Source organism: Danio rerio, chromosome 1 (genome assembly GCF_049306965.1).
Source record: "Danio rerio strain Tuebingen ecotype United States chromosome 1, GRCz12tu, whole genome shotgun sequence".
Classification (NCBI taxonomy): domain Eukaryota; kingdom Metazoa; phylum Chordata; class Actinopteri; order Cypriniformes; family Danionidae; genus Danio; species Danio rerio.
Window position 1 is genome coordinate 37,576,850 of NC_133176.1, and position 25,303 is coordinate 37,602,152.

At 36.3% G+C, this 25,303-nt stretch overlaps 1 protein-coding gene across 2 annotated transcripts in view; it reads left to right on the top strand.

The window, feature by feature from the left end:
• Positions 1-25,303, top strand: part of epha6 (eph receptor A6) — a 283,437-nt gene that overhangs the window by 75,101 nt on the left and 183,033 nt on the right. For both annotated transcript variants that reach the window (XM_005159930.5, XM_001344524.9), the window contains exon 3: positions 2,505-3,171. In XM_005159930.5, coding sequence (XP_005159987.2) covers positions 2,505-3,171 — 667 coding nt within the window. The remainder of the gene's footprint in view (positions 1-2,504; positions 3,172-25,303) is intronic.

Here is a 25,303-nt window from a genome sequence, read left to right on the forward strand (position 1 = left end):
GTCTATGCCTTGAGGTCAGTCTGTCTGATATGATTTGTCTATGCATTGGATGTGAATCACAGTGTTCACTATTTTACTTGGCCAATCAGTGTAGACAAAAGATAAATATATGAATAGAATAGTGACTAGAGATTCATTGTAAAAATCACAGCAAAAAAAAATTTCTTACTTTTACTCTTTTACTCTTTTTTGCCTTGTTTTTAGTCCAAATATGTTAAAAATCTTAAATTAAGAAGCATTTTTAGACAAGCAAAAAATCTAGCAGTTTTTAAAAATGTAATGTCAAAATTAAGTGAGTTTTTCCATAAAACAAGCAAGATGTTTTGCAAAATAAGCTTAATAATCTTGTTTTTACTTTGAAATATTCAGTTTTATCATTTATATGCATTTTTTGCAGTGAAGGAAAATATAGTAAAAGTACCAATACAACAATAAAAGATGCAAAAATTTTACAGTACACATTCTTAAAAGGCACTTATGGTGAAAAATATTTTTTTTTTCAAGCTGTTTGGACAGAAATATGTGTAGATATAGTGTATAGGTGGTCATATTGGGGTGATATAAACATACAGAGTTCTTTTTTTTTTTTTTTTGTCAATTTAACAGCATAAAAACGGTGGACCAATTGTCCCGATAGTCACGTGTATAATCATATCAACAAGAGAAGACGAGCACAAAGCAGCCTGGAATAAAAGCTCTGTTTAGTTTGCTAGGATCATCAATCATAATCAAATGGGATCAAGAAGAGTGTTTCACAAGTTTAAAATGTTTTAAAACAGTGCATGTATGTAATGAATTACAGCGACATACTTCAGCTTTACTTCATTTGCACAGCTGCGTGTCAGAACAATTATGAAAGAAGACGCTTCAATCCTGGGTTGTGGATGTTAAATCAGATTTATTTTGTACATTAGCATAACAGATAACCATACAGTCGAGATTAAACTGAATCCTGTCACATTTGCATGCAAAAAAGAGCAAAACTAAACACGCACGCTGTCTGTATGTTTGTGTGTATCGTGTCCATGCTGGGTATGTCTGTGTGTGTCTGTGTGTGTGCGCGTAAACTTTGTAACGACATTGTGTGTGAATCATCGTTGTAACTGAACACAGCAAATGCATCAAATACTCATTGGTAAATTCTTATTGTAGTATTTCTCACAAATGCAATGTGAGATCTGCTTCCTTTATGTCTGTTTGTTGTCCAACCCAGGTTAGGGAGGAGATTAAGGCATGCAGAAAGGCACGTAGAAACACTGGGTGGGGAGGACTAGCCTTAAAGGCGCAGTAAAGTAAAACTGCCACCCAGTGCAAAAAAAAAAAAAAAAAAAAAAAAAAAAACAGAATCTTATAAAAGGTGTAATAAAAAAATCTGATGGGTGTTTAGAGCTGAAACTTTATAGACACAGTCTGAAGACACAAAAGATTCATAATAAATCTGAAAAAAAGGGGTAACCTAGGTGCCCTTTAAAACTACTTAGTAAGGTAAAATTCCTAACAAAACACTCAGTTACAGCGATCTGAGTATTTGTTTACTTTACACCCATAGATATATACATTAGATGTCGCCTGGCCTATTGTTGTCTATTGGCCAATAGCGCCGCCATCTTGCTACAGGGTAGCGCTCCTTTGAAATGAATGCGGGACCAAGGTACAGTGGAGGACTGTGGCCATCCAAAGCCAGAGATATACACATATACACATATATTTATGATCGGGAGTTTTCCTGGATGTTAGTATGTATTTTTTTTTCTAATTATGAAAATTATAATTTTACATCACTTTTCTACATTAATGGATCAGTGACTGCACGGGCATTCCTGACAAAAAAGCTTGTGTTTGTGTGTACAGAAATGTACTATTCACCCTCCCTGTTAAATTTGATTTAATCATGTCCTGAAACACAGCTCCTCTCCTGCTTTCACTTCTCATACTGACGGACGGAGCGATTCGTTTGTGAATGAATCCCCCGAACGATTCTTTCACTAACGTTAGTCGACAATAATACAAGTTTCTGGCAGCGCAGCATCTCATTTTTATATTTCTTTCACTTTGTTTGCTGATTTTATTCAACAAAACTAGCATGAGCCGAGTGTTTAGTGCGAGTTGGAGCTGCTTTGTCGTATGGGTAATGCAGTAAGTGACTGTTATCATCAATAACGTTACCTGATTAGCACAAAAGTTCAGAACATACAAAACAGAAAAAAACTTAATATTACCTATGAAATGTTCTGCCTTTGGGCTTATCTATGCTTTACACCACTGAAAGTGTTATATTGCATGCAACCCTAGCCAGTGTTTCATCTTTCAGTCAAACTAAAGTTTTGCTCTTGTTAATTTGATGAAAGTAACTTCAATAAAACTTATTTGGGCTCCAGCTGCTTTAAATCCCACAGAGAAGTCAAGAAGTACAGAGCAATTGCTGAACGTTCACACCTTTCTATTGCTTTCTCCAATTATCTCACTATCTATCTTCTCATTCCTCTGTCCTTTGCTCTCCACAGTGGGACGCCATCACAGAGATGGATGAGCTTAACCGGCCCATCCACACCTTCCAGGTGTGCCACGTAATGGAACCAAACCAGAACAACTGGCTCAGAACAAACTGGATACCCCGTCAGGCTGCGCAGAAGATCTACGTGGAGCTACGCTTCACCCTGCGGGACTGCAACAGCATCCCATGGGTCTCTGGCACCTGTAAGGAGACTTTTAACCTCCTCTATTTGGAGACAGATGAGCCACATGGCGCCAATGCTCATTTTCATCCCAACGACTATGCTAAAATTGATACCATCGCCGCAGATGAGAGTTTCACACAGACAGACCTGGGCGATCGCGTTTTGAGGTTGAATACTGAAGTTAGGGAAGTGACGATAGCTCGTAAGGGTTTCTACTTGGCCTTTCAGGATGTGGGCGCATGCATTGCCTTGGTGTCCGTAAGAGTTTATTACAAAAAGTGCCCATCTACCCTGAGAAACCTTGCAGCCTTCCCTGACACTGTACCGAGGGTGGATTCATCTTCATTGGTGGAGGTCAGAGGCGCGTGTGTTGAGAACGCAGAGGAACGTGACACACCCAAGCTGTACTGTGGAGCTGATGGTGATTGGCTTGTGCCGCTGGGCCGTTGTGTCTGCAGCATAGGCTATGAGGAGAGTGACGGTCTTTGCCTTGGTGAGTCGAACATTAAATACTGCTTCATTTTATTTCTCAAAATAAAATAAAATGAATTAAAAAAAATAAATAAATAAAATGTTTTAAATACAAAATATAATAAAATAAAATAAAATTTTAAATATAATAAAATAAATGAAATATAATGCATAATATATATATATATATATATATATATATATATATATATATATATATATATATATATATATATATATATATATATATATATATATATAATAAAAAACAAAAATAATTAAATTAAATTAAACACAAAATATATTATAATAAAATAAAATACAAAATATAATACATAAAATAAAATACAAAATATAATAAAATAAAAATAAATTATAAAATAAAATAAAATATTAAAATAAAATGATTTTGTTTATTTTTTGACCCATTTGTTATGTTCACAAGTCTGGGGCAGATAAGATTTTAAAATATGTCAAAATAAAATAGATGCATATGCTCACAAAGGCTGCATTTATTTGACCAAAAACTAAAGACATCATTTTTGTAGCTTCTTACTATGTACCATCTTGCTGTTTTGATGTATTTTAATATTCAATTTAAAAATGTAAAGGAAATTATAAATAATGCTTATAAAGCATTATCTTAATATTAAAATAAAAAAGCTTAATAGTTTGTTGGTAACACTTTATTTTGAGGGTCCATTTAAGCATCAATAGACTGTCTGTTTAATAGCTGTTAATATTCTCATTCAACAGACATTTAACTGACTTTAAGAAACTTTGCAAGTACATGTCAACTTACACTAACCCTAACCCCAACCCTAATCACAACCTATGAGAATTAGTTGACATGTAGATGCAGTGTAACTTAAATTCAAAAAACAAACCATCAAAATGAAGTTTTACTGTTTAGTTGGCAATACAAAGTTCTGAAACAGGCTGCATTTTTTTTTAAGATTTTAACATTATGCATGACAGTTTTATAATATTTTATTAATTTGATTCATTCACATAAATCTGTTATGCATCTGTTGATTTTAATTTTTAAAAGCTGTCGCCAGTCAGAAAACTAAAGTGTACTTTGCAAAATGCACTGTGGACAGATCCTTTCAGTGCAGCCCTTGTTTATCATAAAGGGACAGATTAATTTTGACATGTTGTGCCACTCGTGTGCAGTACGGATGTGGTGTAAATCCAGGTTGTCAGTGGATACCAAGCTTGTCACATTATTATAGAACTCACCTGATGTGTGGTCAGAGGTGCGAAAAACTGCTTGCAACAGCTTTTAAAGTGGCTCAGAATGAATTACAATGTGTTACTTTCATTTCAGTTTTCAGTTCAGTGTCATGTCCCACTTTTTCACTTTTTATACTGCCTTGCGATTTATTTGTAAAAAAAAGAATAGCACATTTTAAATAAGTATGTATATATATATATATATATATATATACAGTATATATATATATATATATATATATATATATATATATATATATATATATGTGTGTATGTAACAGAAATTAGCTCATTTTATGAATATTAATAATGAACAATAACGGTTTATTCTTACTTATTAATATTCCGGCTTAAGCTTCAGTCAGTTTGGTCAAACAAACATATGATTGTATATGATCATGCTCGCGCGACCGAGCGGATTCCCAGATTATGAATATAAATTATCAACAATAACGAATTATTATTAATCATTAATATTCCGGATCAATTTATTGTTAACTTGACCAAACAAACACAAGCAGAGCCGCCGCTCTTCCGAGCGGACACGGTAATGATCTATTCATTTAGAAAAAGGGAATTTAATTGCTACTTCTTGCGAAGTAGATTAATCATTCAAAAGTTTTAAATAACTTATAAAAGCTAGGCAGGGGAATCTGTATTTCAGTGACATTTTCTCGTGAGGCAAACTATGCAATTCACTTTATTATAATGGAATTTATTGACTAGTCGGACATAACGAACAAACAAACGCACAAACATACATTAAACACAGAACAAAGGTAAACCACGTGGAGATATCGGGTCTATACGGGATTATAAAACATGTACGAACAGAGAGAGATAGAAAAGCGTGCAGATATAGATTTCAGATAAAAGAGTGACAAAACTTTCAGCTCCACACGCACCATTAAGGACCACCAAGATTATAAAAAACACCTTTTTTTGATAAAAGGGGCACAGCTTAATCGCATAACTAAAAGTACCTGGACTTAATGTCTGGGGTCTCTCTTTATGCTTCCGTCCTGAGTCGTAAAACCCATGCGAAATACTCAAATCAAATAGTAAATATCAAATACTAAAATCAACAAGTAATTTTATCTTTGGACTGTACGCTACACACACACACACACACACACATATATATATATATATATATCATTCATTTTCTTTTCAGCTTAGTCCCTTTATTAATCTGGGGTCGCCACAGCAGAATGAACCACCAACTAATCCAGCACATTTTAGGCAGCGGGTGCCCTTCCAGCTGCAACCCATCTCTGGGAAACATCCACATACACTCACTCACACTTATACACTAAGGACGATTTAGCTTACCCAATTCACCTGTACCACATGTCTTTGGACTGTGGGGAAAACCAGAGCACCTGGAGGAAACCCACGCGAACGCAGGGAGAACATGCAAACTTCACACAGAAACGGCAACTGACCCAGCCGAGGTTCGAACCAGCGATCTTTCTACTGTGCCACTTTGTCGCCGCATATATAAGCAAAATCACACAAGTAGCAGGGTTTTGTGGCTCTACATCGGCACTGGTGATAACGATATACAGCCCCATTGCACTGCTACAAGCAGGATATTGCTTTCATACAACAGTTCGACGGCATAATCATACATATAAAAGCATGAGAAGCTACTTTCTTAGCTGACGTCAGAACAGCAGAAACCATTGCTAAGTAACCAATGTCACTTTAGAGCTAGTATTTGAATGATTCTGTAGCATAATATCAAAAGTGATGACAAAGCAGGTGATTTGGCGCAAATTTTAATATTATAAGACTGAAGGCATAAAATGACCTTTAAACCCTTTATTTATCAAGCATAGATTGCTAGTAACTTCTAGTAACAGAGACATTTCATTGTTTTTATTTCTCTATGCTTGTCTGTATCCACTGGGCACTGTTTAATTCAGAGCAGACTATGTGAGCCAGGGGGCAGATATTTTATTTATTTATTTATTTTGTTGAAAGTTACACTGCCTGTATTTTCGCCAGCTTCATGTTTGCTTGGAAAAGGCAACCCGGAGTGGAGGTACAGCAAAGTGATTACAGAATGATTTGAGCCGGGAGGAAAAATTACTGTCACTCCATTCCGTTCGCATATTGTATTCCAGACGCAAAGTTGCTTGCCAAAGCTCAAAGCTTGATACTTTACTTTCTTTGTTTTTGGAGCTGTGCATTTTAGTGGAGCACAAGCATATGCACTTCCAGGCCAGAATTTTGTGATCATTTGATATCAGCTCCTGTGTAGTTGTATAAAAGCAATATCAAAGTAAAATTCAACAGCACTTGCTGGTAGGATATTGCTTAAATATATCGTTAACAAGGTATAAAATTACACATATTGAAGATTATTGTCATACATCCCACCTTAGCTCTGTTTTTTGATTGACTGAGAAAAGCCCCGTTCCTGACAGCAGAAGAAAGGAGAAGAGAGAGTTCTGCTGTGATCCAGTGATGCAAGTAGATCTCCTGTATGGAAATGGAAGGGACAGTCGAGATAGAGACATCAGTGAGTGACCCGGTTCACGCTGCGCCAGCCTGTGGGGAGGTTCTCTGCACATGTGAGAGAATAGGAGATGGCAACGGGAGTCAAAGGCATCATTACATGCCTCTCATTACCATACAGAAACTGAGCATTTCAACCATTCTTCAACAGCTTTAAAGATTCTGTAGTGTGAGGCGTACTTGCTTTCAGTCTCTTTCCCAGGCTTTGTTCGATGCAGCAGACGAAGTATTACTCTTATGATAAAATGCTGTCTGCGATATGATTCAGGCTTTAGTGAGTACATCAAGAGTAAAGCTCTGCTGTCACAAGGCAGTTCAGTACATCGCTACTACCTGACTTCCCCCCGTTCCCTGCCACCTCTGTCTCTTTCCTCTTTTTGCACATTATCTAAGCAGATCACTCTTCAGATTAAGGCTGCAATCGCACTGGCACCTGTCAAAGCCCTAATCAAATCCCCACCGTCAGGGCGGCTCCCGCTGCAAAGTGAATCCATAATCAGCTCTCCCCTGCCCGTCAGAGACCGGTTACTCAGCGTGGTGTTTGCGTGTGTTTCAGGGACCCAAGTAGAGGAATTGAGAAAGATGAATTCTCATACTTTGGGATTATGTATCAAATTTAATGAAAAACTCCCTTGACTCTTGGTGGAGTTTGCTCGTTGAGGATGTCATTCCTAGTTTGGCATTGTCACATAGTAATACAGTAGTAGTAATACAATTTAGTAATAATAATACTGTAATAGTAATACAGTTTTCTTGTCTACTCTAGTCCAGTCTAAAGCTTTGGTCACTACAGAGAGGCTTTCAGTTTAAATACTTTTAAACATTGAGACACCGTATGCTGAGACAGACCTCCCCTGTTCAGCACTGAACTGGCAAGCAATTCCAGCTGCAGTGTTGAACTGAACTGTTTAGATCGTCTGTATTTTTCGTCTTGATAGAAATTTCTTCTTCATAGGATTTGTTTTTAAATGCATATGCATAACTGAGTAGGATAAATTCTTTATCCGATGGGAAAAAAATGCATAAACTACGTTGGAATGATGTTTAGTATGAACATCAAAAAGCTGTGTAATTTTGTTATAGCAAGATCGGGTGATAAAAATGGTTGCAGCGAGACAGCAGACAGACCGGCAGATTGGCCACATTGTAAAACATCTGAAAAGTTGTTTTGGTCCTTCTAAAATGTCTTAACAATCTTAACTGTCTTCAAAGTGGTTTGGTATTATTACCTCCCAGAACTCTCTTCAGCGGCTACACTCACAAAGGGTGATTTCACATCTCCAAAAGCCACAGCTCTTCCATTGTATTTTGTTATTGTCATTTGATTCACAAATAATTTATTATGTAAGAAAAAATTTGTTACCACTTTTTCTTCAACCATTCTGTGAACAGATTATTACTGGCCTAACCATATCCTAGCCTTATCAAACACGGTGGGCCTGTGTTTTTCACCTACTTTCTATTGCTTAGAGTTGTTTTTGTTAATGATTTATTATCTTTTTTTTTTTCATTTTATTTATTTATTTTTTTTTATTACAACAACATTAATAAGTTAATAGATTAACTCACCATTTATGTGTAGTTAACAGGTGATCTGAAAGATCTAGCCAATATTTAAGATACATGCCTATATATATATATATATATATATATATATATATATATATATATATATATATATATATATATATATATATATATATATTTTTTTTTATTTTTTTTTTGGTTTGTAATGGTTTGTTTTTTTAAGAAAAAAAAATGTTACACAACAAGTGCATGCATACAGTTATATTTTGCTTGTTTTGACACATTATTTTAAAATTGTGGCTAAGAAATAATTATTTATTTTTGGTGTGGTCAGAAAAAATTGTGGTAACATTTAAGAAAATAAATCTTTAGTGTTGTGCCCTGAAAAAGTCACGTGAAGTAAAACTAATTGCAGTGCAACACTATCAAAACTCCACTCAATTGCTCTTTAAAACACAGCTTCAGCCTCCAGACCAAATTTAAAACTGTCACGAAAAGTCGACTTTCCGAGGCAAAGACACAGAATTTAATGATAACTGCCTCTGCATCAGTCTCTCTTGATGCGTTTGATTACGCACAGGCAAGCACTAATAACTAATTTATTTTATATTTGCCATGATGACAGTGAATAAAATTTTACTAGATATTTTTCAAGACACTTCTATACAGCTTAAAGTGACATTTACAGGCTTAACTACGTTGATTAGGTTAACTAGGCAGGTTATGGTAATTAGGCAAGTTATTGTATAATGGTGGTTTATTCTGTAGACTAAAACAAATATATTTATAGCTTAAAGGGGTCAATAATTTTGACCTTAAAATGGGTTTAAAAAAATTAAAACTGCTTTTATTCTAGCTGAAATAAAACAAATAAGACTTTCTCTAAAAGAAAAAAAAAAAAGAAAAAAACATCAGACATACTGTAAAAATGTCCTTGCTCAGTTAAACATCATTTGGGAAATATTTAAAAAAAGAAAAAAAAAAAAGAAAACATTTAATAATTCTGGCTAAAACTGTATATGGCCAGTTTATCAGTAGCCAGTTTATCAGTTTATCTTTGGATAGAAATAGTGCTTTACTTGCAAAGGTTTTGTGTGATATTCAAGGTTTGTGCAAACGTTTAATCTTTATCTTTGGATGTAAGCATACTGTACTGTAGTTACTGCCTCTTTAGCTCTGCCCATTGATGCATGCATGCTTTAGATAAATAAGAAGAGAGGGGGATGCAGGTCTTGACAGAAACAACTGATTAAAGCTTCGATCAGATTACTTGTTTTTTCTCAATTGCAGCACAGTTTTCTTGATGTTAGGTGTCATGGAGATTCATAAACAACAAATGGGCATCAGGACACAAGATTCTAACATTTTACTTGTGTAGTGTGTCATAGTGCAAAACAACCAATGTCATGTTTGCAATGCTTCAAAGATGCAGTGTAGAAAATATAGCATATGTATTGTTTCCTCATTTTCCACTATGAGAAAAAAATAAATAAATAAAAAAACGTTTATGGAAATGCCAAGACACACATACATTTTGAAAATGTGCATGAAAAACATATGCGCATAACTGAGTAAACCTTTCAGTCTATTAGAAAAGATGTGCATAAACTACAATGGAAACACTTTTACTGAACACATTCCAGTATGGGCATTATAATCATATGTGATTTTTTTATAATAAATTGTATGTGTGTGAATAGACAAACCAGCAGGCTGACTGCACTGTAAAACATCTGAAATGTTGTTTTAGTCAATCTAAAATGCCTAACCATTTCAGTATTAGTGTTATTATAGTATTAATTACCTTCAGAACTGTCAAGAGTGTCTGCGCTCCGAGTCTCACGCCTTTAAACACCACCACGCATTCACTGCCATTTATTAAATAAGGAAAAGATTCACGCAGCTTCTACTACTGAAGCAAACTAGGTTTTTACTTTTGATCTTTGGTGCCAGTTAATCAGCAACTGACGATTTTGTACTCTTTGACTCGTTGGATGAAACGCTGCTTTATTCACACATCTTTTATGCGATATTCCAGTTTTGCGCATAAAGTTAATACGCATTTTTGACCGATGTATTTAGACCAATAGGTTTACATAATCTCTTTTGTACACTGCTTTTAAAAAGGGCATAACAAGGGGAGTGAACTGATTCCATAAAGCTATGGCAACAGCATGCTTGATGTATGACATGTCATCATGAAACTGCCATTACAGAATAAAAATATAATTGGCAATTGATAGCCGAGACAGTTGTGGGGTGTACTGGAATTAGCATGTAAACGAACAAATCACTCATTGTGTTTTATTTAAAATATTGTGTGAGTAATTTTATAAGATGCAAAATATCCTGGAAAAAAGCTCCTGCAGCTTCAAAAGCACCTCTTGCTGGCACAGAATGAACCTGCCTAACTACTGTTTGCATTCAGAAGACAGACAAACACATATGGGGGAAACTGCCATCTGTCAGGAAACTCTCAATTGACAATTACAGAGACATTTGTAGTTTATGAGGCTTCTTGATGACAGAATAGTCGTAGACATCATGCAGAGATTGATCACAATGCAGCATGCAGTCGCACACTATAGCTCTAGTGTCAACCCATGTATAAGATAATCTATAGATAAGACTATTTTTTTTAAAGGTGCGGTGAGTGTAAGGGGTGTTTGTGAAAGTTGCGTTATGTTTTATAATGTCACCAAGTGACCCTGGTAGTACAAAAAATACACATTTTTTACCTTTGACCCAAAAGGGTCTGTCTCAGTAGTGTTGCAATGCATGAAGCACTACTCTTAGAAAGGTCTCTATTAATGCAAGCAACTTTGTTTGTAAACATTGCAAAATCACTTGACTGACTTGAACCTGTTACAAAATCTATGGTAAGAAATTATCATTTAAAAAGTGCTGATAATGCAGATTCATATTATGTATTCATATTATATATCTTTCAGATATATGAATTTATATATTTCTTTCTAGCTTTATAGTATATTTCTGTTATTTTAAATAAATAAATTTGAACACTAAATCTTGAAATTATATCAGTTATGTTCAGTTAATGGTAAATGTAATTTAAAAGGCCACAACTGAAGGTGTTTTCACAGCTCTAGTTTGAAAAAGTCAGGAAAATGGGTGAGCTGTGCCCTTATCACAATGAAATGGAAACAAAACCTTCATTGCAGCACATTTATAAATGCAACACTGATGACCCATGTCTCGAAACAATTCTTCTTCTCCTACTTGTTTAATTTATGGTTGGCAACACAACATAGCGTCTCTCTGCCATCTGAAGACTGTAACAGATAAAAACATCTTTAAAGGTATATCATGCATATTAATGAAGTTGCACCTTATACACAATAGAGCTCGCTGATTGGTTCAAACCAAGTCTTTCTCATGAATTCATGATGAAAACTCAAAGACATCAAATTGTCCTCACCAGTACAGACATCCAGTCTCCGCACTAGAATTTAAACAAGTATCTCATTGCCTTGACATTGCTTCTAGATTTCTTTTCAAACTGGAAGAACGAATTTGCTCAATATAATGCAAAAAGTAACCAATTTTCATCCCTTTGTAAAGTGTCCTAATAGTGTTTTTAGCAACGTGGAACATATATATATATATATATATATATATATATATATATATATATATGTGTATGTCATCATCTCAAAAAATGTGTGTTGGTGTTTTGTGACACTGTAAATGTAACAATAGGGTAAACAAGCATTGTTAAATATCCAATATTGACATATATGAGGATAAGAGAAAGAAAGGAGAGAAAAAAATACTTTTTCATTAGATAATACACTATTTGGTGAAAACATAAACTCTGTTAAAATAAATCATTTCAATAACATGTAGCTTCTAAGCATATTTGCAAACACATGCACAAGTCTACCCAACTTAAAGTTATCCGCCAATTTTTTTTTTCTGAGTCAGATTTCTCCTCAGCTCCTTTAGAGCATTACAGGACAGCAGAAGCATTCATTGTTTACACACTTCAGAATCTCAGCAGATGCAGTAAGTCGCCAGTATATTGTTTGCTTAATGTCTCACAAATTATTTTCCATTCAACTCATCTGACACTGGCCTGGAGAAACTGTGTGTATGGTTGCTGGGCCAATGCTTTGGGGTGCCTCCCACTGCTGTGGCACTCTAGAATCTTGCTGCCCGCTGATTGCCTCAGTTTCACAGCTCTAGGAGAGACTGTAGCCTTAAGGGTTTAAAAAAAGATTGTCACAATCTCTTTTTGCTCTTTTTGCTGAGCAAGTTGCTCAACTTACAAGACAAGAAATAAGTCAATTGTGCTACTGTATAATCTCTTAAAGATGAAGTGTTTAATTTCAAAATGCTTTATCATATCACAGTATAATTCATAGAGACAACTACAATTAAGTCATTTTAGGGTGAGCACTGTGCCTTTGTTATTCTTTCACACCTTGTCATGTCTGTTTTAGCAATAAAACACTTCAACTTTTGAATCAACTATTGGCATTTGTCAGATTGGCAGATGACATAAAGGGTAAACTGGGTAGTAGGAGTGCTTCAGAAATGATTTTAGAAACTAAAATAGCTACTGAATGTTTAGAAAGGGATACTAGCATAGTAAAGAAATTAATTACAAAGTGCAGATTGGTACAATTACAGAATAGGTTACAGTAGATTGTCCTTATGATGCTATTCGACATTGGATTTTAATAAATAATTGGATTGGATTGTTTTTTTATTTTATATAATTTATTTAATTAAGTTATTTGATTGACAATTTAAAAAGAGGCTGGAGGGAGAAAATTTTTTCACACACTGAGGAAGTTGTTGAGGTGATATTTCCTGAAGAATGTGAAACACCATTCTCTACACTTACTGGGTCTGAAAAAAAACACACTAACACACACATCTTTAAGCGTGCACTTACGCACACTGAACTCCTGGAGACTCGTCTCATCATTGTTACTGAATACACGTTTATGCTGTCTGGGAAAAGATGATATATACTGGCCAGTAGGGAGGTGGAGCAGAGGCACAACAGGGGGAGAGACGGAGGGCCAGGACCATGCAGCGGAGGTGTGCCTGAAGCGTGGTAGTGGCAGCTCTGGCAGTAACAGCTCTGGTGGTGGCAGCAGCTCTGGTAACTCAGGTGGCAATGGCTATTCTTGTGACTCAGGTAATGGTATTTTCAGGACGGGGACCATGGCAGGAACTTAACAAGACAAGTCTCAGGACAGGAAAACCACCTTCTGATCCAGCGTTCGACTGGCTGTGACCATATTGTAAACTGGAGGGCTGGAGGCAGCCATCTTGTGAACAGTCTGGGGTCTAGGCTTGTCAACAGATGACAGGAGTATGGAAGATGCCAGCATAATGGTGTTACTGGGTTGGGCAGCAAGCCCCGTCGCGTGCGGGTCTTGCTGTTTATTGTCTCCCAAATCCCCCCACCCCCACCACCCCTGCCCCCCCCAAAAAAAAAAAAACATTTAGAGGTTTCCTCCATCTCACCTACGGTGAAGGGAGACCCACTCAGTTGCTCAGCAAGATCTATGTACATCTCTAGTGTCCAGTGGGGTTCATGCAATGGCATACATGAATAAAGGGACTCAGATAAACCACCGCAAAATATCATCATGCATAAATTGTCCAAAGATGTTAAATAAACCAGATAAATATGCTCATCCATATACTCCCCTATAGACTGTACCCCCTGACGAAGACGCATGATCTTAATGCCTGCTGGATCCATACTTGGCCGAGTCTTCTGAAATGTGAAGCGGAAGCTGACAAGGGAGTATGGATTTAGAATGAGAATCAATTGAGAATCAAAAACATGGTGAAGCAAGGCAAGGAAAACATGTTGTAATGTCAAAACTGTAAAATAAGACTCAGCACAGACGTGTGTGTGTGCTGTATTTAAAGTCCAAGTAATCAGACTTTGACAATCCTCTGGCTCTGTGGTTGTAATCAGTCTAGATCAGGAATCAATGTGAATGTGTGTGATGCATGACTGCAACTTGTAGTCCATGTCATGGTGGATTTGTAGTTTTAAGCGATCTACACCGCTAGATAGATAGATAAATAGATAGATAGACATTTTCACTAATAAACTCTTAATGTTTTTTTTTTTTTTTTTACTAATCAGGTATTTTATACAGATAGCAATTTTGCACATTACAGTGAATGTAAGTATGCAGTTCAAACATTTCCAGCACAGTGATATTAATGCGAATAAATTCCTTAATTAATTTTAGCACATTTCTAGAACACAAGCAGAACATCTTATTAACACATTAGTAAAGATGTTAACACGTTTCTTAAAGTGTTGACATCCATTTTATCACTGCCTTTGAATGAACGACATACCTGTACCTTGATCATAAAAACATGGGATGTTCTCTTATATGCCTGGGGAATGTAATCACCAGCTTTTGAATTTACTGTATATATCTTGATATGCTTGATGGAAAACACAAGCTGAGCTGATTTTTTTTCTCCCCAAAGCCTGTTGTTTACATGGGCCTTGGAAGGAGCTTTCTTGATCCTAATCAACACTGACTGCAACCGGAAAGTACGGCAAATATTGTTTCATCTGTATTGCATTTATACAGCGGTGTCCTGTATCTTTTTCTTATCCACATCTCTGATCCATAAGCACAAGGCTTCTTAGTGTTTTTTTCTTCTTCTGACAATTCTCACCTACACGTACCAGTCTCACCTATATGCACAAATTTTTATTCTTTTTTTTTATCTGTTATATAAACACCTGTCTCTGTTTGCTCTCTTTCCCTGTCGTGTTTTTATTCTCTGCTGTGTTGCTCTGTTCTGCCAGCTGTGAGGGATTGCTGGAAAAGTACATACTGAATGTGTGTGTTCTGACTTTAAGTTTACTTTGCCCCAGGACTGAGAGAGACATGGAGAGATTGAACCGATCAAGTAAATGCAGCAGTTTATTCAAATTGTGCTGCAGAGTGCTGGACTTTCTCCCAGTGTAAGTATCAGAGCATTTCCCTCATTTCCATGTGTGTCACAGTGACGCTAGATTACTTCCAAATAGATCATTGGCAATATAAAATACTTTCTTTACTTGATTGATTGATTGATTGATTGATTGATTGATTGATTGATTGATTGATTGGCAATCTGTTGGATTATTTAGTCGCTTTTGCAAAGTAATTTTAAAGTTATTCTAGTCTAAAATGTAATTTATCTCTTGATTTGATCTACCATTGTCTATTTATCAGGATACAGTTGCACTCTGTCTTGGTTTATGTAAAGCAAATCATTATAAGGATCAGCTGGCTTCTGTAGGTGATCTGAGAAAGATTTAGTAATTGGGTGTAATAGGGCTGCACGATTCTAGGTAAAATGAGAATCACAACTTATTATTATTATTTTTTTTTGCTTAAAATAAAGATCACCATTTTCTCACGATTCTGTAGATGTGAAAAAAAGGTTGATATGAGAAGGCTATTATTACTATTATTATTTCTCACAATCCCCAGCGATCTAATTCTGGCAGATCGCTGGTAAACACGCAGATTGTTAATGGACTACAAGTTCCAGTCATGCACCGCTCACACACACCTGTTCCAAATTCCACTATTGCACACACTCACAGACGGAGAATCATTATGGACTGATTACAGGGACTATAAACACAGCACACATGCACACTTCTTTGCTGAGTCCTGTGAACAGTATTGTGAACATTACAACGTGTTTTCCTTGCCATGTTAGTTGGGGTGTAACGATCTATCGTTGTACGATTTATTGCGATGCAAAAATGTCTCGATATGCATCGTGGCGTTATGACGATTTGATTACGATATGACGTCTGTTTTCTCTTATTAGTTGAGCCGTTTGCACGTGAGCTACATTCCACCCGCTGTCACACGTGAGTTCAGATTGCAGCAGCAGTAATGTTAGCAGACCAAGATGAGTGGAGCTGAAATAGAGGATGGCCCATCCTCTCAAAATCAGACGTCTGGCAACATTTCGGTTGTACAGTCATTGCTTTAGACTTGTCCGCTTTTTGACACGCATACTGAGTCAAACATCCTAAGTTTTAAAGTCTTCACAGTGATTTACATACTTTGCACAGCGACATGGATACCTCCTAATGGTGTTGAAAGAGTCACATACTGTATTTATAAGGTACAATTCACCCTAAAATATCATTCTGTCTTCATATAATGATGTATTGGCGGCCGCAAAATCACACATGACGTGAGCTGTTTCTACAGAGGGCGGACTATGATAGACGCGCGCGAATGGCAAGACGTTTTAGCATTTAAACCTTTGATCTGACTATCCATAAATATATTTAGAGATATCTCTAATTATATTTTAAATAGTCATAATTATAATTCGACTAGTCAAAATATAATTAGAGATATCTCTAAATGAATTTAATTAAATATGAATTAAATATATTTATGGATAGTCAGAACAAAGGTTTAAATGCTAAAACGGCTTGCCATACGCGCGCGTCTGCTTCAGTGAACAGAACCTGCAGGTTGTGACTAATAAAGTAGTAAACAACATTCAGTTTGTGGAACAGAGTGATCTTTCTGGAGCCGCGTGGGAAGTATGAACAGCACTTAGCAGTGGAAATGAAACCGAAAACGTACACATTATTTAAACAATCATATCGCATTTTAGAGTTATGATTACGACGAGCATTAACCCTTTTGAGTACAGAGGCACACAAAAATGCACGTCAACATGATACACTTGATAGCGCCGACATCAGCGACGCCGAAGAAATAGTAAACCTGCCTAAACTGCTGAAAAAAGTCACGACTGTCCTGTGTAATGAAAAGACGGCCACCCTGTCACTCATCATGCCCAACATGAAGACAGCCATCCATAAAAACCTCTCAGACAGATACACATGAGTTCAGGATTATCTTATAGAACTGCTGATTACCTGGAAATGTGGATTTTTTTTGCACACACAAAAAACGCAATTGACCAAGCAAAGCCTTAAGCTCTTACTGTTAAATTCAATTGAATAGAAAGCTTTTTTTTTGCACCTTTACTTAAATTGTTCCTTAATTTTGTCTCTGTCATTTCAATAATATTTTTTAAGAAGTTTTTAAATTGTTTTATTTTCCAGAGACACGCCTGTTTAATATATTTTCTAAAAGAAGGTTCAGTTTAACAAGTTGAAACAAAAGAAATACATAAAAAATAGTTTAATTGGTAAAATTTGCATTTCAGTTAAATTTTCAATTTTTATTCCAAATATCGTGATACATATCGAATCGTGAACATTATATCGTGATACACATCGTATCGTGAGCTGAGTGTATCGTTACACCCCTACATGTTAGACACTTGCCTTGTTTGTTTGTGTTGCCTTGATTGCTACAGCCTTCTCACCACTTGCCTGTTAATTGTTTAAGACTATGGATTATCTGCATAAACCTGTTTGCCCCTGTAGTGACTGTTGCCTGCCTGACCATTCTTGAAATTAAACCTACATTTGGATTTGCACTCCTTTGTCAGCTTCTTATAACGTTACAAAATAGTAAAACAACAACAATAACATTAGGTCTATGTGTAAGTCACAATGACATCACAATACAACTTTTCATATTTATAAAGTTAAATTATTATGTTCGACACATATGCTTGTCATTTGTCATTGACAACGTTTTTAGACCTTTTTTTAAGGGTAAAATGAGACATGTGTCATAATTAGATTCCATCTTGCATTATATTCAACATTACATAGGCAAGAGTAGCTATACAGACACTGTAAAAAAATATTTTCATGCATAACACTTTGTGAATCAAATTCTTGCTGTAATCAAAACTCTAAAATGTGATATGATCATCTAAATAATTTGTGCACTGGTTTCACTTTCATTGCTGAGTGCGGCTCATGCCATGGCTGCCGCCACTTCATGAAAAAAACACAACTGAAAATCATACTTCACGTGTGGCTCCCAAACGATCACTCTGTGCAACAAACTGAATGTTATCTACAACTTTATTACCTGTTATTCACAGCTTATGCAGGTTCTTTTCACTAAAGTAGACATCAGTCGTGGGCACGCGCGCATCCTCTCGGTAGTAAACAAACAGTGTGTCAGCTCACTTGTGATCTCGCAGCCACGTATACATGATTACATTAAGACAGAAATTAGATATTTTGGGGGGTCCATGTTGCTGAGCAACATAGGCTTTATAAGACAATATGAAGATGTGTGTGACTGTCTTTATGCTTCTCTCCTGACCTTGAAAATATAATTGGCTGAATTGTAGAAAAGCAGAATTTAAATCATGTGTAGGGTCAAATCGAGATCGTGATCTTTTTTTTTTTTTGATTAATCTGGCAGCCGGGTATAAGCTAGACAAATACACACAAAAAAAGTGTGTCTTGGTGTGTTTTCACTCTAATACAATCAGTTAAATTAAATCAGTCATGCATCAATCAGTCATATTAAAAGAACATGAATAGGAAAGCAATCTAATCAATTGTCAGTATAGTTCTATTTAAATATATAGTTCAGTTGCAGTTTGCTTAAAATGTACAAAGTCATAAAGTTTACATGAAGCTGCATTTTTAAATCTTTTTTTAGACTAACATTCACTGATCCCCAAGTAGACAACAACTGCAGCACACAACATATAATTATTTTTCATAGATTTACACAGACATCATAGGAACACTAACTTGTCTGACGATTGTCTCAGGCATGTACAGAATAATGGCCACTTACTGCCAGATAGTGCTAACACCTCCCACAGTGGCATTGTTTCAGTGATTCCTTATAAGGACATGGCATTTGTGTACTTTGCATAGATTTTTTTTTTTTTTTATGACACTTTTCTTATGCGGAGTCCTTTTCGATATGACTCACTTTTGGGCCTTTTTCCACTGTGTACATTAGCTAGTACCTGGTGCAGTTTTTAGTACCACTTAGTTTGAGATTTCAAGTGAGCCATACTGCTGCCAAAACAAGTAAACACTACAGATACTGATTTGCCAAAGAGAAACGCCACTGCCTGTGTCATTCGATTTGCTAAATAAGACACCATACCTGCTAGATTTAAATAAACAGTCAACAACACTCATTGCAGGATTATTTAATGAACTGTTACACATAAATTAACAATAATGTATAGTGTTAGCAGACAAAGTGCAGGTGTCCCTCTCATTGTGAAGCATCTGTTACGAGTTTCTATAATCTGCCCAGGTGAGATGTGAGAAGTCAGAGGAAAAAGAATTAAGGCAATTAACTGGTAGCATCACACATCTTTATAGTTGGTTTGCATGAGCCCAAAATACACATACATGTGAAAAGCAGGACATGTGTGAGCTTGCTCTCCTTGCATCTGCATTCACACACAAAACTGTGTTTGACCTCACAATATATTGACATGCAATTTAAAACTCATTTTGACAATCATGAGGAAAATAAAGCAATACAGAATATAATCACAGAAAAGGCAATGTAACTGTAAAGTATGTCAATAATCCCACCTTTTATGAAGGGCTACCAAACTGTAGTGAAATGAAGCAATCCAAGATCAGCCGAGCCACACCAAACTGAATAAAAGTCTCTCCGAGCCAAGTTATACCACGCAGCAGAAAAGTGCCAATAGACTTAGACTCAAGTTTATTATCCCATTTAGGGAAACAAAAATTGCAGCAAGGTGCCATAACACATACAAAGTTCCATGTAAACATTAACAAAATATTACCACTGCATACAATACATAATTTTTTTGGTGCATTTTCCTCCTTGCTGGACTCATTTTATGACCCAATGGCCACCATTATAAAAATAATTTCTAATTCTATTTGTACTTCAAATAGGAACTCTAAAACAATGCCCTAAAGGCAGCAGCTGAAACAGAGTATAATGGGTGATCCAGGGTGCATAGGATACTCTGAGCTCTCTTTAAATCATAATTATGGTAAATTACCATTGGACCAGTTTGGTTAAAACCGATGATCATGCCTGCCACCTTCACAAGGCTACTCAACCTGTTCTTGTTTGACAAACTCAGATTACCATACCAAGCTAAAATTTAATATTTTTTATATATATATAAAACATTATAGAGGTACAAACCCGAAATGATCTTTTGCCCCATTTACACTAATATGTTTTGTTTTAAAACCCTTAAGTTTGCTACGGTTACGCCATCCGTCCACACTACCCCAGAGTTTTTAAGTGCCGAAAACAGAGCTGTTTGAAAATGCTGAAGAGGCCATTTTCATTATAAAATGCTGCTGCTCTGTGTCAGTGTGGATCGGTGAAAACGGAGGCATGGCTGCAGACATTCGCCTATCTAATTGGGGCTTTTTTTTTCTCAATATTAAGTAGCCTACACACAGTTCAGCCTTGCATCCTTTCCTTTTTTAAGTTCAGATTTCACAAGAATGATATGGAAAAGAAACTCACGAGGACATGTCGGGTAAATCTTCAAAGGGAACAGTGTACTTTATAACCTTATTCACATCACCCTGGCTACATTGTTTCACTTTTTTACAATAAAATATTATTATTATTTTTATTTTTTTTTACAATAAAATGAAAACATGACATAAGGAACTGCTAATTTTATTTTGATATTAGCAACTTAACAGAGGCCAGAAATGTTGAGGCATTGTGTCGCTACATATTTATATGACCGTCATCTTGACTGTGTACATATTTATATCAAAATGGAGCCTATAACACACTGCCTCCTTTCATGTTCATTAAAAATAGAAAAATACCCTCTCTTTTGCTGAATATTAGTTTTAATAATTAATAATGACCATTATAAAAGTATAACATACAATAAGTTTATACATTATAGAAAAATAATAGCAAGCAATCAGTCAAATGTGCAGAATCAGTGTACGTGGTTACATTAATTATTAACTTATCTTTGCGCTCAGACAAAACATGTTACCTGAGAACAAGTAGTAGATTCAAAAGACCAAAGTCAGGGAATATGTCATTAGATATAAACAACAAGAATAATCAAATATCAGGTTTAACAAATATAGTGAGATTAGATTTAGCAGTAGATCCTTGATGAACTATCCGATGGGCACACCTCTCACTGCTGCAGTGCATGCCAGAGTGTGTGTGTGTGGTCACGTGATGTGTGTTTTCAGCTGGGTAGTGTGGACGGAGAGTTGTTCAGAAACGCTGGGTGAAACGCTAGTGTGGATGCGGATCGTTTTCATTTTAAAACGCTGTTTTAAAACTAAAACGTATTAGTGTAAACAGGGCCTAAGATTCCTTAGAAAAACTTTGTTGGACTTTTTTATTGACAGCTTGGGTGAAAGGTTAAAAAGTCAACATATCGTCAATAATTTTTAGGTCCAAACCTTTAATATTTGTTTTGCTGGGGGTAGAAGAAGCCTTCCTGTAATCTATCACCATTTTTTTTTTACATTCAACTGAAAAGAAAATCACACCAGGAAGTAAATTCTTCCACAACAGGCCCTAAATCCTGATAGTGGAGGAGACTCACAATCACAGAATCATCAGCATATTTTAACATATGACAGTTCCCGTACATACTCCAAAAACCATTAGTATACATGATGAACAGAAGGGGTGAAAAGCAATGACCTTATGGAGACCCAGTGGAACAATACTGAAAGTCGGAAAGAGCACCATTGACTCCGACACATTGCTGACGTCCTACTAAAACATCCACAATCCATCCACAAACATTAAAATCCAACTTAAAAAGAGAACCAACAAGTGTGGCTTTATAGTATTATAAGCTGAAGAGAAATCAATAAAGAACAATCTATAGACATGTCTGGCTGTGGTTGCAGTCAAGAGCTTAGAAGGACTTCTGATTTATCTCTTTATGCTATTAATGATTGTTTGCAACCATGCACCATTTCTGGCTGAATATAATGGATATCCATGAGCAGGATAAAACCTTCCAGCTAGATGCTCTGATTTCACAGTCTGGGTTGTTTAGTGATGCAGTACCTTCTGCAGTTGACAAGTTCCAGACAGTGAGGCATCAATCAGCAGTATTTCTCCTGCTGAGGGCCGTTTCTGATGTGTTAGTTCAAAAACACACCCCCATTGGAGAAGTTTTGTAAAGCGGATTTGCCTGTCTCCTCACTGACCTCCAAACATTGTTCAAAGGAAACGCACATGTATTATGTAAAGTCCTTTACATCTGCTCATACTATATTTCCAGACTGAATGCTCCCTGTCATTTGTTTCATTGCTTAGTATCAGAAGGTCTGCCACAAAATAATTCAATACAGCTTATATCTCATGCACTTTTGGAGAAGAGTTCCGTCTTGGGGCTGTCATGCCACAGATCTAGATGGTCAACTGACTCAGTTCAATCAAAGCATGTCTGTGCCATGTTTGATGCCTCTTTTAAATTATTTTCTTCAGTTAAATACATCAAGCTGGATGCTGAATATACTGTATAATGAAATATGCAATAGGGGGAACACTAACTAGTTTAACATTGTCTGTTTCTTTTCAGTAAACTAGTCTCCACACTGTTTGAAGATTTAGATTCTGATTTTGAGGCAGAAAATGTTCCCTTATTGGAAACACTATCAATATAGTACTTGGTAGAAATATAATAAATTTAACTTTTCATAACATATTTACTACTGACATTTCAGACATTGTTTTGTGTTTAGTGAGCCACAGCCATATCACCCTGCAGCCCAAGAGCGGTTACTTACTGAAGCTAAGCAGGGTTGAGTCTGGTCAGTACCTGGATGGGAGACCACATTGGAAAACTAGCTTGCTGTTGGAAGTGGTGTTAGTCTGTGTGGGTCCTAATGCCCCAGTAAAGAAAAGGGGACACTATACTGTCAGTGAGTGCCGTCTTTCAGATGAGACGTTAAACCGATGTCCTGACTCATTAAAAATCTCATGTAAAGAGTAAGGGTGTAACCCTGGTTTCCTGGCCAAATTCCCTCTAATGGTCTTTACTCATCATGGTTTCCCAATCATCCCCATCCCCCGAATTAGCATAGCTGGTCTGTGGTGTGCGCATTGGAGATGTTGTCCTGTGGCTGCCGTCGCATAATCCAAGTGCTGCACACTGGTGGTGTAGTGGAGAGTCCCCCTGTCATAAATGTGAAGTGCGTTGGGTGTATGGCTCTAAATGTGTAAATGTGCTATAAATACAATTACATTACAGAAGAAAAGTCATCAATCCAGCTTTTAAAGACAGTATTTTGTGAAGATTTTGTTTCAGGCTGTTGATGGTGAAAAATATTCAGATATGCAAGCATCTTGCTCAGCGTAATCAATCTGACATATGATTATATTTACATGTGGATCAAAACAAGCATAATTATTTCTCAAGTTCACATTTTAACTTTTTACATCTAGCCTCAAACTCATGATTCAAAGTGTATGGATGCTTAATTAAAGCTCTAATGTATGTGAATATACTGAGTTATCACAAAAGCAAAAACATCTGGGATTGATTTTGGGCTTTATTGTAATACAAGCATGCTTTCTTCTGCTTATGTTCAGACTTTTTATCTGTGTTTGAATCATCACTGAACAAGGTTTGTTGTAGTTTACTAAATATCCTGGTGTCTCTGAAATGACCACTGGCTCCACTCAATATGAGGCCATTGAATGCATTGGTTCAGATCCAACAATGCTATTCCCATTGTCCTGATCATGCTTGTTTGGAAACATGCTTGGTTTTTAGCACAGTTAATTCCCTTGTGTTGTCGTTAGTTTCACAATGATTTTCAACCTCTGCATCTCTGGTAGGCTGGGGTGCACTTTTTACTTTAACCTTAAATTACTTACTCTTAGCTCTGCGGGGCTGCTGTAAGGATGAACCTCTTTCCCAGTATCTTCCCTGTTGGTCAAAAACAAAATCTCTGTCACCCAGGGAGTTCATTAAGTGGACCATTGTGTAAGGCACAGACTAAAGTCTGGAAAATGGAGGTTGCACCCTTGGGTGGTCGACCTAATTTGCCAGATGCTCAGCAGTGTGGAGGTGGACTTGTTTTTTTTTTGTTTTTTTTGCCCAAAGAGTGTACCCTCTGGTTCACTCTGTTTCCTCCAGCACCTCTGGGAATAGATGTTTTGGAGCAGGTGTGGCCTAAGGGCAATCTATATGCTTTTCCACCAGTATGCTTGCTTTTGGCTGTTATCATCAGAGTTTGGAATGAACAAGACTGTTATCTTGGTGGCCTGCTTTACTGATCTCGCATGTGATTCCTCGATGTTGTAGAAAACCAAAGATTAAGTACATATTCAATCACCTGTTAGAATTTGTTTACATGGACAAAGATAATCCAATTTCAGTACGATTAGTAGAAGACAATACTCTGATTAAGAGTCTACCATGAAAATAGCTATATTTTGATTACCTTACTCCGACTGAAGTCGAACTTAAATAAACTAAACAGAAATCGAATTAAGACATGTGGAATATGCCAATTTTAGTCACATTATTAAAGTGCAATATAGACATGTAAACGCCACAATCAAATAGATTTGTATTCCATACAAACACGGCTGTTTGACACTATTCTCTGTACCTACCGAGTCAGTAAAGAACCACAGACACCTGCATTACAAATGCAGAGAGTTTTTTTCTCCCACACAGCATGCGGTATCGAATTCAATTAAAGCTACACTCTTCCAACGTTCAAACTCGCATCAAATATCTCGTTTGCCTTGGGGGGCATGCATGGAATGTCCCTGAATGAAAGTAAAACTGCCAAAATACAGTTAAAACTCAGCAAATTAAAAATGAATCACCAAAATTATATGAAACTCCCGGGAGGAAATATGGATAGCGTGATGACGCAATGATGTTAATCAAATTTATGTGCTATAACATGTCAAATAGGATCATGAAAGGAACATTCAAAAAGCAACCCATGT